General features: G+C 46.7%; 1 protein-coding gene and 2 non-coding genes across 3 annotated transcripts; all 3 read right to left on the bottom strand.

Moving 5' to 3' along the window:
- Positions 1-87: 87 nt before the first annotated feature.
- Trnaw-cca (transfer RNA tryptophan (anticodon CCA)) lies at positions 88-159 on the bottom strand. Its single transcript has one exon. It is a non-coding gene; the product is annotated as a tRNA-Trp (tRNA).
- A 4,172-nt stretch (positions 160-4,331) lies between these two features.
- Trnaw-cca (transfer RNA tryptophan (anticodon CCA)) lies at positions 4,332-4,403 on the bottom strand. Its single transcript has one exon. It is a non-coding gene; the product is annotated as a tRNA-Trp (tRNA).
- Positions 4,404-10,867: 6,464 nt separating this feature from the next.
- On the bottom strand, positions 10,868-13,673 carry LOC119462683 (elongation of very long chain fatty acids protein AAEL008004). Its single transcript, XM_037723986.2, has 2 exons — positions 13,516-13,673; positions 10,868-12,263 (listed from the first exon to the last, which is right to left on the bottom strand). Exon 2 carries the CDS (start codon positions 12,215-12,217, stop codon positions 11,348-11,350), a length of 870 nt encoding a protein of 289 aa, XP_037579914.1. The 5' UTR covers positions 12,218-12,263; positions 13,516-13,673; the 3' UTR covers positions 10,868-11,347.
- Between the last annotated feature and the right edge of the window lie 216 nt (positions 13,674-13,889).

Below are 13,889 nucleotides of genomic sequence, written 5' to 3'. Positions count from 1 at the left end.
TTCCGGCCCTTAGCCTGTCACAATAATCTAGCCGAGTGACAACCAGATAAAAAGCTAAAGCGTCACCAGAAGGGGAAAAAATGTTCTTGACTCGGACGTGATTTGAACACGCAACCTTCTGATCTGGAGTCAGACGCGCTACCATTGCGCCACCGAGTCACTTTTTTTTTCTTTCATGGTATTTATTACGAATACGTAAGATATTTTCATAGCGGCCAAAACAGTCTTAGCCGCGTCTACAAGCACAAAACAAACACTTCACAGTACAATTATTACAGTAAGAGTTCTCTATAAAAGGGAGGCAAAAGGATACACTTCATCAACAATGGATACCAGTCTGGTTGGGAGTCTCTCTGATCATAAAAGTCTTTCAGTTGTGAAATCATCCGCATGAAATGTTACTTCGAAGATACAATTGGTTCTGCATTCCGGTCTAGCATGCGAGTTTTCCATAAACTGTGCAACGCCATAAGTAGGAGCATGTCAAAAGGCACATCGTCACATTGAGGTGGTATCAGGTATTGTATAAGCATTTATATCAAGATTATTTTTTAAAGTCCTTTGGAGAATGTCTCAAAACAATATGGCATCCTTGCAATCAATAAAGCAATGTTCTATGGTTTCCGGTACATTACAGAGACGACAGTTTATCGAAGATACAAAGATTCCTTTCCTATTTAACCAGGTTTTAACAGGTAACGTTTCAGTGTGCACTTTGAAGAAGAATGTTTTAGTGTGTGGAGGAATAGGCATTTTACAGACCCGTGTAAGGACGTCATCTCCAGGTAAGCCGATGTACAGCGATCGGTATAACGGAGGTTTAAAAAGCATATCAATTAGATCTTTATACAGATTTTTTCTTGAGATAGAGAATAAGTACTCATTTGAGAACCTCACTGCAAGAAAACGCACCGAGAGGCACACTTCACGCATGAATCCCTGCAAATATGGATGTGAAGCAAAATTTGTCGAAATTACTAAATTTGGTAAAACGTTGACCAGATTAACTTGCAAGAATGCCCGAAGTAATGGGTGAGAACAGTCTCGAAAAAAGATGAAACGAGACACTAATTGTCTAACCTAAAGGTGAACCAGGCCAAGACCGCCTGCACTAACCGGTCTGAAAATATTGTCACGCCTAATTGGCTCATTAGATGATGACCAAATAAAGGTTGCAAATATTCGGTGAAACGGCTGTATGTAAACCCTGGAACAATTAATTATTTGCAGCACATAGAAGAGTTTTGTTGCCAAAAATAAATTGCACGCTTTAGCTCTGCCAAAGACAGAGATTATGTGGAACGAATGTTTGGGCATAGCGTCTTAGGGTTGGTACACGTTCTCTCCAGTAATGTGCACTTGACTTAGGCATCCAATGGGCATCCTGGGCATCCAATGGAACCTGGGCATCCTGGGCATCCAATGGAACGCCCAGGTATTTTGGTGGTTGACAAGTCCACTCAATACCAGCAAAATATGTCGGTTTAAAGATCAATGAGCCAAACCAAAGCCCCAAACTTTTAGCACAGTTCATTCGTGCACCAGAAATTGCGCCAAATTCCTCTATCTTAGACACCACAGTTGTGATACTGGGCTTTTCCGTGCAAAAGAAAGCGAGGTCGTCCGCGTATGCCAGCACTTTTACCTCTGTTCCAAAAACACTGAAACTACGAATATTATTAGAGTGAATAACGTTTAAACACAGTGGTTCCAAGTAAAGGGCAAAAAGTAATGGCGACAAGGGACAATTAACCTTGCTTCACAGAGGAATGAATTGACACAGGCTTGGACAGGTGACCATTGAGAATCAAACGAGTTGAACAATCATTATAGCACAATTTCACACCTATAAATATAACGGAGCCGACGTTAGCATGCTCGAGAAGAGAAAAGAGAAAAGAATGACGAACCCTATCAAACGCCTTAGCTAAGTCTACTTGTAGCATTGCTAGCTGATCATAAGAACTGGAGCAATGTTTCTATACCGTACGGGCGATGTGTATGTTTGTTTGTATTGAGCGGCCTTTCAGGCCGCAGGTTTGGTGAGAACCAATAAGAATCGACATTGCAAATTGTAGTCTGTTTGATAATACCTTTGCAAAAATTTTATAGTCTACGTTAGACAGTGTAATAGGTCTGTAGCCTTCAACAGATCGCAGTTTCTCTCTGTCGGTGTATTTTGGAATGAACACTGTGTGACTTCTAGTGAATGACTGAGGAAGAGTATCCAGATCAAAAGCAAGTTTGAAAATCTTGAGTAACACGGCAGAAAGTAGGAATTTAAAGGCATTATAAAACTCGCCTGAAATGCCATCCGGACCCGGCGTCTTTGATATCGGTAATTGGTCAATAGCTAATTCTATTTCTTGTTGAGTGAAAGAACCACTAATGACAGTACACTCTTCTTCAGTTAAAGGGGTTACAAAGGACATAATGCGTCTTACCACATTATCATTTTGTTTATCAGAAGGGGCATTAAACAATGCCTTGTAGTGAAACTCAAATTCCGACATTATTTCCTTTGTATTAGAGACCAGAGACCCGTTCGAATAAATATCTGGTATTAGCCTGCTTTTTGCATTGCGGTATTCATCAAGTAAAGTTTGACGTGTGGGTTCTTCAGAATGTAAAGTACGATTATTACGCGATCGAACACGGGCACCTCTGTAGCGTATTGCGTCATGTTCCTGAAGTGCACATTTAGCTTTAGTAATTTCGTCCACATAAGAGTCAGGTGCCTCACATTCTAGATCATAGAGATTATGAAGACTTTTCAGTAAGGATAGGATAGGATAGGAATAAACTTTATTTGTCCAGCGGTTAAGGCTGTTGGTGCCCGGGGCTAGGCTGCCAGGGGTTCATCGCCGGAGAAAAATCTTTCGAGATCCTCGGCAATGGCCCTGGCCCGCTGGACGGCCCACTCCTGGTCCTCGGGTGCCTCACTGAGGAGGGCGGCTTGCCACCTCTCAGCGAGGCGCCCCGCTTCAGAGGGTCCTGCTGTTATCTTCCCCCTTCCTCTTGGTCCTCCTTCTTCAGGTCGTTGACATTCCCAAAGTATATGGGCCATATCAGCCCGTTCGTGCTCGCACCACGGGCAGCCGGGCGACGGGTGCAGCGCGGGCCACAGGCGGCGCAGGTGATAGGCGTTGGTGAAAGTGCCCGTCTGCAACCGCCTCAGGTCGACTGCCTGGGATCTGTCCAGCCGCCCGTGGGGTTGTGGATATGTCATACGTTCTTTCCTATAGTGTGCAAGAACCTCTCGGTACGAGGCCGGAAACTCCTCGATATCCTCGGCGTCCCCGTGGCCCCCAGCTCCGTCCGCCGCGATTTGGGTTGTGTTGATAATTCCTCCGCTGGGGTCCCGCACAACAACGGCGGCTGCCCTCTGGGTGATCGCGTCGCGGCGGGTAAGTTGCCTCGCGACGAGATGGGCACGCTCGTTGTGGTTGGGCGGGATTTCAGTAAAGTATTTTCTTCTAATTTTCTATAGAATGACCTCACAGACCCAATTTCCATCGCGATTGACCGAACGTCTTGTTTGAAAAGCTTCCAAGAGGCAAATAAAGGCATATCAGCAGCCAAACAAGTTTTAAGTGCCACCCGCACACGAGAAATGAAGTCCCCATCATTCACAAGTGAAGAGTTAAGTTTCCAGAGCGCCCAGTTCGGTCTGAAATTAGAACGAGTGTTTTTCCCAATCTGCGTGGTAACAATGCAGTGATCTGAAAAAGAAACAGGTTCTGCTTTAGAGGACATTTCAGGGGATATAAGAACCGATGAAACAAAAATGCGATCAAATCGTGTGTGGGTACTTCCTTGTGTATGTGTATAAGAGGGTAGGCTACTCGATGCCCCTGTGTCTATCAGTCCAGCCTTCTCAACTATAAGAGACAACACTTCAGCAGTCATATCACTACGACTAGGCCCAGTACGGTCATTTCGATTGCACACACAATTGAAATCGCCCATGAACACAACATTACGGTCACAGTCAAGTAAGGTAGCTATGTTCTCAAAAAGATTAATGCGTCGCGGTGCATCATTAAAGGCATATACATTGATTAGGCGCCATGGCGAGCCATGCAACATAAAATCGCATTGTATGAATCGCCCCGCACTGTCAACATGCCACCATTGTGCCACCGAGTCACGACGAAACTTCCGCAGCTTTGTACGAGCTGCATGTAGTATATGGTTATCTGAAATGACCAAACGGAGCGCACTCTCACAATGCAGTACAGATGATTCCGGCCCTTACCTATCACAATAATCGAGCAGAGTGACAACCAGATGAAGAGCTAAAGCGTTACCAGAAGGAAAAAAAAAAGTTTTGATCCGGACGTGATTCGAACACGCAACCTTCTGATCTGGAGTCAGACGCGCTACCGTTGCGCCACCGAGTCACGACGAAACTTCCAAGTCCGCAGCTTTGTCCGAGCTGCATGTAGTATAAGTTATCTGAAATGACCAATCGGGGCGCATTCTCAATGCAGTGCAGATGATTCCGGCCCTTAGCCTATCACAATAATCTAGCCGAGTGACAACCAGATAAAAAATGTCGCAGTTTCACCCGAAAGGCGAAGCACTAATTGCGATAGCAAATTAGTAGAGAGCTATACGGAGTAAGGATAGTAGTTTTATCAGCTGTATAAACTTGGACATGCAGCAGCACCAGCAACGCGCAAAACTGTTGTCGACGCCGTCGGCGTTTTGCCCGCATTCGCACCGAACGCGCGCGGCGTTTTTTATAAATACGTATTTGGTGCCGCAGCTAAACGTCGCCTCCCCTCCCTCCCTCCCTCCCGTCCCCCCACAGCCTTTCGCGCCACGGATGATAAGTGGTTCTTGAGGGAAAGGGAAAGGTTGGCGCTATCTTCTGCAGCCCTTGAGGGAGCACGGCTCAGCGCCACGGAAAAAGTTGCGTTTACTCTCTATATATGGAAAGGAGGAAAGAGACGCTTAATTCTGCAGCCCTTCAAGCACGGCGCAGAACGCGCGTTTGCTCTCCGACGTGCGTTCGCTCCCCGTGAAAGCGCGCGTCCCTCGCGCCCTTTCACTCGCACATACAGCGTCCGGAGCGCGGCGACGATTTCATCGCCGTTGACGTCATACGGAACCTCACGGCGACGGCGGCGGCGACGCCTACGGCAGAAATCTGCTTTGGAGTGTCCATATAATTGCTATCGCAGTAAAAGCTAAAGCGTCACCAGAAGGGGAAAAAATGTTCTTGACACGGACGTGTTTCGAACACGCAACCTTCCGATCTGGAGTCAGACACGCTACAATTGCGACACCGAGTCACGACGAAAGGCACAAATCCGCATCTTTATCCAAATTCCATGCAGCATATAGACATGTTCATATGGCAAGGAGGAAAGGGCATGCGACGAGGCTTACCTCCTCTCTCGCTTGTGCGATCCGGCTCGGCGCTGCTTCAATGTCCTGCTGTCGCGTGCTGCGGAACAATTTTGAGATGGTTTAGGTTGCTCTCTGTGAAATTTATGAGGTGTAAGTTCATACGAGGTTGTCGGGGAACCCTTGTGTAGCCTTTCGGTGCAGCAGTAACTGCAATATATGGAAATACTTTCTTGGGTGCGTAAACAAGCGACGGGCAATATCAGTTGAGGTGTTTTACGTACTATCGCCCCAAAAAGTTAACGGACCAATGGATCTGACAAAAAGCTGAATATCTCCGCAGCCTCAAAACGCAGCCTGGTATTCCCATTTCTAGCCTCTACTGGTATATGCGAACAACATTGTGATGTATGGTTTTACTGGCTACTTTTAAGGCTGCTCGGATATATTGAGCGTTTTCTGAGATCCCGTGGTCTGTAAACCTGTTTGGTCGATAGTACATGTTGTAAATTATTTTGGCTGTGTCGGTGTTCACTCGAAGAGATCCGGCGTCTGTGGATTGCCAGCGAGAGTTGGAAAAGAATATCTCTATCTTTGATCGCTTGGCGTGGTAACTAAAACCTATAAGTGCATGCTCATATACGGCCAACCCAATGCAACTCAGAAACATCTAAGCGCCAATCGTCATAAAACGTTTGCTCAGCCACTGGCATCGTTCTTACGCATTTCAAGTCTAGTAGGCTTGGTACAACTTTTTCCTTGTCACAGAGCCCAATCATTCCACGGAAAACCGAGCACATAACCTATACGAGCTGAATTACGCAAGGAAAGAAAAAAAGAGTTTTTACCCGGACGTGATCCGAACCCGCAACCTTCTGATGTGGAGTCATGCGCGCTAGCGTTGAGCTACCGGGTCACAACGTAACTCCAAAATCCGCATATTAGTCAAAGTTGCATGCAGTATACCGTTATCTGGAACCAACGGCCGGAGTGCGTGATTTCACCATGCAGTGGTGATTTTTATTATTCCCTTTCGGCTGCATGGCGCACTAAATGTAGCTTTCCTCACTCATGAAGGGAAGACAAGAGGCACTGGCGAGTCAAATGTTACTATAACATAAAAAATAATTAGCATAAAAATCACTTATGACTATAGTTCTCCCTGGCATTTGATGAACCGTGTATGAGAATGCAACGGAAACAACGTTATGGACCGACATGTCGTCTCTCATGCTGCCCGCTTCAGGCCAAACCCTTGTATACCCTGTTTGAAGACACGTTTCCACGAGAGCTGGGTGATTTTATGATTTGATGTTGTTAGGCGTATCTGAATATTCACACCTACCAATAATACATTATCCCTTTATTACCCTCACGCACACATCATAGCGGTATATATAATGAGAAATGCGTAGCCTCTGAAACTTTCCATGGAGCATCTGTTCTCATGAGAATGGTTGCAATAATTGACAGCACCGGTGTGTGAAAGACGATGTTTGTTTGAAGGGTGCTCAGTAAACACCACTAAAGCATGCAATACATGCAATACATATGCAAAACGTGCGTTTGTACAGTGCACTAGAGTCATACACCGGCTAGTTCTGATAATTTTACAGGCAGCTATGAGAATGTAGAATTCGGCAACGGAGTAAATGCTACGCTCTTCTAAGAAAATGGTCTGCTTAGACAGTGTGGCATATACGTCCAATTTTTTTTTTTTACTGCTCTAGAAAATGCGTGTCAGCTCTCAGATTTAACATTTTGCAAACAATACCTGATGAAGAACGAACGCATTTGTAAAGCTTCAGACACAAAAGGGTTCTATCTCTTGAGTCCATCAAAGAGTTAAAACATCAACTGCAGCTGTTATAGTAGAAATATGTAGATCTGTCTTAATTCTTTTTTTTTCTCGTTATGGCAACCTTGCTGCTACGCACCATAAATAAATGGACTGCTGTTGTGAAGATGAGTCTGTGTGGCCACGAAAGGGTCTCGGGAGGTGACGTAACAGGCCAACGCAGGAAAGACGATGTTTCAGGAAAACAAGAGAACATTTTATTTGTAGGTTTACATTTCGTACAGGTCATCCAGGACTCTTCGCACAGCTTGGTCAGCAAGCTGCGGTTACACAGAAAATGCCGGAAGCCCGTCCCTGTCCCTTCGGTGGTCAGTGGTACCAAGTCTTATATGAACTGCCGCTTGTTGACCCATTCACGAGGTCTACACGTGGCTTCGTTGCAGGTATGCGCACGCCTCGTCCAAGTGTGTCGTCAATCCTTCGCCTGATGCCCCTTCTTACCTGCGCTGGGACTGTCTTGTAAGATCAGTGCAAAGAAAAGACGAGAGAGTTAAGCGTACAGAAGCACCGCCGCACCTTTAACCGATAGCGCTTTAGCACGCATACGAAACTGACAAGTCAACGAAGCACCAGCTGTACTCTCATCGTCAGCCTAATTCACTTCCATACAGTAGGACGGAAGACTCTTCCAACGATCTTAAGTTATTCCTGGCTTCCGCCCCCTCACTCTATCTTGAGACTCCCAATTTCATAATTTCATCGCAGCACCTGTGCCTCGATGAAATCGCGCGGCTGTCCTAGAATGCGTTTCACTTACTTTGACCCCATTATGTTACCATAATAGCCCGACTGGTTGCTGCTTCTACGCAATACATGGCCTGCCCAACTTAATTTATTCCTCTTATTATCAATTAGAATATCGACTACTCCTATTTGCTCTCTTATCCACACCGCTGTCGTCTTGCCTCTTAACGGCATATGCCTATAATTTATTTCCATCACTCATAGCGGGATCCTTAGCTTCTTCTTGGGCGCGCTAAAGCCTTCTAGTAGAGAATTTTGAAGCGCCGCTGCCGCTTCGGCAAACCTTTGCTCGTGCGAGCTATAATTTTGCCCGTGCTAGCTTAGTCGCACAACATATGCACCTGACCCAGGTTATGCATATCATCATCATCATCATCATCATCATCATCATCATCATCATCATCATCATCATCATCATCATCATCATCTATTTTATGTCCACTGCAGGACGAAGGCCTCTAGCTCCCTGCGATCTCCAATTACCCCTGTCTTGCGCTAGCGTATTCCAACTTGCACCTGCAAATTTCCTAACTTCATCATCCCATCTGGTTTTCTGCTGGCCTCGACTGCGCTTCCCTTCTCTTGGTATCCATTCTGTAACCCTAATAGTCCACCGGTTATCCATCGTACGCATTACATGGCCTGCCCAGCTCCATTTCTTGCGCTTAATGTCAACTAAAATATCGGCTATCCCCGTTTGTTGATTGATGTTGACGCATATAGCACGTGATAAACTGGCAGGGGGGGGGGGGGGGCGCAGTGGTAGCGGGAACCATCCTCAAAATACTTAGATATGAGAATGTGGAGGACAATTTGGAAACAAGTAATGAGCACTAGCACTAACGTGCGCAAATGTAATTCTGTGCATGCTTAAAACGTGCGGTCTTGTCGGGGTTGGAAGTTGAACTAGAGCCGATTGCCATCAGGACTTACGGCAAAACCACAATGAAAAAGTGCAGAGTCACATGGGTCGGGCCTCATTCGTAGTCAGATTCCCGCCGTGGGAGCGTAGTGGCTTTGGCGTTGCGAGCTAAGTCCGAAGGTGCGGAAAATCCCGGCCTCGGCGGCCGCATTTCGATGGGGGCGAAATGAAAAAAAAAAGAAGAAGAAGAAGAAGAAGAAGCGTCCATGCACCGTGCTTTAGTAGAACGTTAAAGAATCCAGGTGGTCAAACTGAATCCGGAGTCCCCCTCTACGTCGTGCCTCATAACCATATGGTGGTTTTGGCACGGAAAACCCCAGAATGTTTTTGAAGTCAGAGAAGCGCAGGGCAAAATTAGTTTTGAGAAAATGAATAAAGAACATGGCCGAAAAGAAATTGGCGGCTAGAGCGGATAAACATCTGTACAGTAAAAATGTGTACACAGATGGAGGATCAGGTAAAGAAAGTTGGCAACCAAGTACATGGTAATTGGAAGTACTACAGAGCATAACCCGTAGTCACCGAAAAGCGAGTGAGAGCAACAGAGACGGCAGATTGGATGGAAATGATTGAAGAAAAAAGCCTATGAATTTTTACAATGGCGGCAAGAACAAAGTCGGGAAAGAAAATTTCAACGACGACGCAAAGAGCAATTGCTTGCTTTCTGAGGCCTGGGCATGGATGCATGAAGACAAAAACATACAGAAACAAATATTCACAACAAGGTGAGACATGTGTCACCTGCAGAAAAATATCCGGAGAGGACACAGCACATTGTAATGAAATAATGCCTAGATATTAACCCAGCCTAAACCGTAGGGAACTCCCACCTTTCAGAAGCGCTGGGGTTCATAGAACTGGTCACCAGTAGAGATAAGCAAAATAGTTTTAGAGTATTGGTGGAAACAAAAAAAAACGAGATAAGATGGCACTAGGGTCATTAAGGCATAGATAACTTTAACAGATAAAGTCAAGGTAGCAAAATGCTGTAGACAGAATAGTGATTATGAGAGTAGGAGAATTGTCTTCGTCAGGACGTCCACAAAACAGAGAAGGCAGCAAGACAAGTCCCCTTGAGGAAACGATGACCTCGGCGACGTTCCTAGTTCAAGCACTGTTTATCACTTCAAGCATCCGTATTCTTGCGAACCTTTCTTTTGTTTTAGATAGACCTGCGATAAATATAATAATTATTATAAAGATATAATAAACGCTGCACAATTAGCTCAAGCAGGCTATAGGTGAGTGTCGCTACTCCGTTTCAAAGGCGATTAACTAAAAAAATAAAATAAATTCAGAGCCCTTCCCTTGTCGAGAAAATGGGAGTAAGCGAAACTTCTGGCAAGACGACGCTGTCGCAGGCGTTCCGCTTCGTTTGCCATAAACTCAGGGTCGGCGGCTCTTCGCTGACGTTTGGCATCAACATCACGCTCCCGCAACTCGGGGTCTGCGGCTCTTCGCTGAAGTTTCGCCTGAGCTTCGGAAGCCCTCACGCTAAAATCGGCGCGTCTACGACGAGCCCTTTCCCGAGTGAGCTCGCGGTGCCGTTGCTCAAACGCAGCTTGCTCCTCGGCGGAACGCACCACGCGAATGCCTTCCCATCCGGACGCCGAAACTGATCTGAGACGAGGTACGCTCGGCGGAATGCGCGCCAACCACATTTCCTTGCCTTTCCCTACCCTAAAGCGGTTCCTCAGGACCACAAATAAAGTTATTTGTCTGTCTGTCCCTCCCCCCGACGCACCAAACGACCCTGATTGGTTGCGCGCGTCACGTGATCCGGCGCCGGTGCAGCTTTCCCCGCACGTGCTCTTTCTTTCTTGTCCCTGGCTCATATTCGCATATCCCTGGCTCATATCCGTGCATATCCAATGCGGGTATGCGCCACACGTGACTTTATTATCGTTAATCTTGACATAACTGACGAGCATGTGATGTTATTGATGTCATGACCTATCCCTCATGTTAGTCATACATTCGTGCCCTTCCATGCCAATTTTAGTATATACCAAGTGAACGAGACGCGAGTTTTCGACAGGTAGGGTTTTAGCGTTACACCACCACCGCCGACACTTGTGAGGCAATGCAAGAATAAGCAGCAGCATTAGATAAAGCTCACTAAACAGCCCTTCGTCAGTGAAACCCACGTGGTTTGTCGTCCCTTTACTTGCAGTCGCTGGTCAGGCGGCGTTAATAGTACACCTCCGTGCGACTGATTACCGCTGTCGAGTAGGAAGCCGGTGCATGCGGCCGCCCGGCTTACATTGGCGGAGTAGGGTGAACGACGGCGTGCAAAGGATCACAGGGAGAACGCTGTGCGAAGACCGCGTGTGCAAGAAGCAATGACCATTTTCCCGCGTGTGGCGCGCGCGAGGACGACAGCGGCCAACGTAATTTGGAGGCCGCAATGCGGGTGCAATTAAGACACCGGAAAACTACAATGAAAGGATTCTCCCGCGCTGGATTCACTATGTTAGTTTATTTTTTCCGTTGATAACTGAGTCAACAACTTTACTTTCGGCGCCTTCACTGCCTTGCGGAACGGCATGAGCGGGCTTGGCGACATACGTCTTGACGTAGAAGTTTACGAAGAGGCAGAGAATGAGGAACGTCTGCACGTTGCCCAACATGATCAAGTGCTTCGGGAAGCCGCAATCGACGAAGAGCGGTATGGATAAGTGGATCATGATTAGGACGAACTGCACAATCTGCAGTGTGGTAAGGTACTTCTTCCACCACAGGTACTTGCGTACGGAGGGACCGAAGGTCGTCAGAAAGTAGTACGAGTACATGATGACGTGGACGAACACGTTCAGGCACATGCTCATGGTCGGCTGACCTTCGGGCGCGAACAGAGCGAAGAACCACGTGTTGGCGACCACGATCGTGTGGTGCAACACGTGCAGGAGCGAGACGTGGGTGTACTTCTTGCGTAGCACGAAGAACACGGTGTCCAGGAGGTCGCTGTAGTGCGCCGCGATGTAGATCCAGCCCGTGCGGTAGTATTCGCGCATCTCGTCGGTCATGTAACCAGTGATGCCCTGGCACCAGAGATTGTAGTGGCCGCCCGGAAGGTAGGTGAACTTCAACACCAGGTAGAGGAAGCGGATGCCCAGGGCTATCGAGATCAAGTTGTAGACGCGCACGATATTGATGATCTGGAAGGGTTCCCGGTTCTTCATCCAACGAGGGCCGGCAATTTTGACGAAATACAGGTAGGATAGCAGAAGCGTGAACACGAACAGAGGGTCCGTTACCACAGGGTAGTCACGTGTTCGGGGGTCGCCCATCTGGCGGATCTGGTTGGACAGAGCGAATGGGTTCAGGCTGTACTGCATCGCTTCGGTATCCTTGAGGAATGCAGTGCCAGGATGGATGTGCGAGCTGCAGAATAGAGTAGGCTGTGTTAAGGAGATAGTATAGTGGCAAACACTGAATTGACCTAGAATCTTCTAACATCTCTGAAAACAATCTAGAATGCGGAATAGCAGCTGTAGTTTCATTATAAGCTAACGCACTATAGACAGTTTCGTACATAAATCAATCACGTTGGCTCGATATAAGGTTTAACATAGTGGATGTTAAAACATGCATCGTGCAGTGCAACTTGTAAAAGATGATGCGGCTGACGTTTGCAATTTGACCAGTTAACTTTTGCTTTGCCAGTCAAGCGTAGTGTGCTTGTGTCACTTCGTCCGCATTTTAATGCCTCCCGATAACTAAAAATTGGTAAGGAAATTATTGGCGTACAAACAGAATACTCAAACGTGAATGCAGTACTTCGATAAGATTGTCCAAGCAGCAAAGTAAACTTCTCTGGCGGAATTCGCAAAGCTTTTCGTTCTAAGTGATGTTTGCCGTTGGCCCACCACCTGTAATTAAGCTACGTCCAATATGGCGATTACCTGACGTGCGCCTTTTACGAACAGTTATAGAGTACGAACATTTTTGTGAATGAGGGCCCTGAGTATCAGGATTACACTCGTGCACGAACTGCGCCACCAGAACGCACAGTCACTCCCAAGATTCTAACACTCAAAAGCGATGATGCAGTCAGTCCCGAAACTGCTCTCAACCTGTTAATTCGTTCGAAGTGGATACGCCTTACGAGCACACCGGCTACAATTCGTCAATCGATCCAACATATGCCGTAAAGTACACTTACTTGAAAACCTATTTCGTGAGATTGTTAATTACTCAATAAAGTATGCATTTCAATTTCTCGCGCAAGCAAGAGCGGCCTCTTCGAGTGAGCCAGTTCGAGGAATATAATTGTGCCACCGCCGCTGGATAAAAAATTGTGCTATCTGCCAGAGGCGATTTAAAACAACTATGTATGGTCTTTAAAACATAAACGTGAAACACCCGGCATATAGTGAACGTCGCGATGTGGCGCGTGCTGACGGAGCAGGCAAATTAATCACAAATGTCCAGACTCTCTATATGTTCTACTGTTGAATATCATCGCGGAGTCCCTGTATGAAACAGCGAAAAACAATCAAATTCATCTACAGAACTGGGATCGATTACATTATAACAAACATCCTGCTCGTGACAGTGAACGCCTTTGTGGCTTGGCCCATTAACAGACGCAAAAAACACGAAAACGCTTCGTCTCGAATGTGCGCACACCCACCTCCAATAGAAGCGACGGCGGCTTCACCTCGCATCCGATTCCGTGCATATGCAACTGGGAGACACGCGGTCAGGGGACCCCTTCACTCCTCCCTTCACGAGCCAGGACCTGATTCGCGAGCCTAGCGACAATGGAGCATAGTGAACTCTCTTCCTTGCACGAGAAGGCACGCTTTTGAAGCGTACCGCGGTATTTTTTTTATTTATTGAGCTTAAGGTTGCACATCAGCCTTATTCGCCAAGCTAATTTGCGTTTTTTTTTTCTAATTCTCTCGTTTTACCAGCCGCAGCTACGATATCTCATTGTAGTACCTCACGCTGCCTTCCCCCTGTGGTGTCCTGCTCGACTCTACTCAATTTCCTTCCTTGACGCTG

Source organism: Dermacentor silvarum, chromosome 8 (genome assembly GCF_013339745.2).
Source record: "Dermacentor silvarum isolate Dsil-2018 chromosome 8, BIME_Dsil_1.4, whole genome shotgun sequence".
In the NCBI taxonomy this organism is placed as follows: domain Eukaryota; kingdom Metazoa; phylum Arthropoda; class Arachnida; order Ixodida; family Ixodidae; genus Dermacentor; species Dermacentor silvarum.
The sequence above is the reverse complement of the archived record's forward strand: the minus strand, read 5'-3'. Positions and strand labels throughout refer to the sequence as shown.

Coding starts and splice junctions, on each gene's coding strand:
- LOC119462683 (XM_037723986.2), bottom strand. CDS start 12,217: ATGCAGTACAGCCTGAACCCATTCGCTCTGTCCAACCAGATCCGCCAG.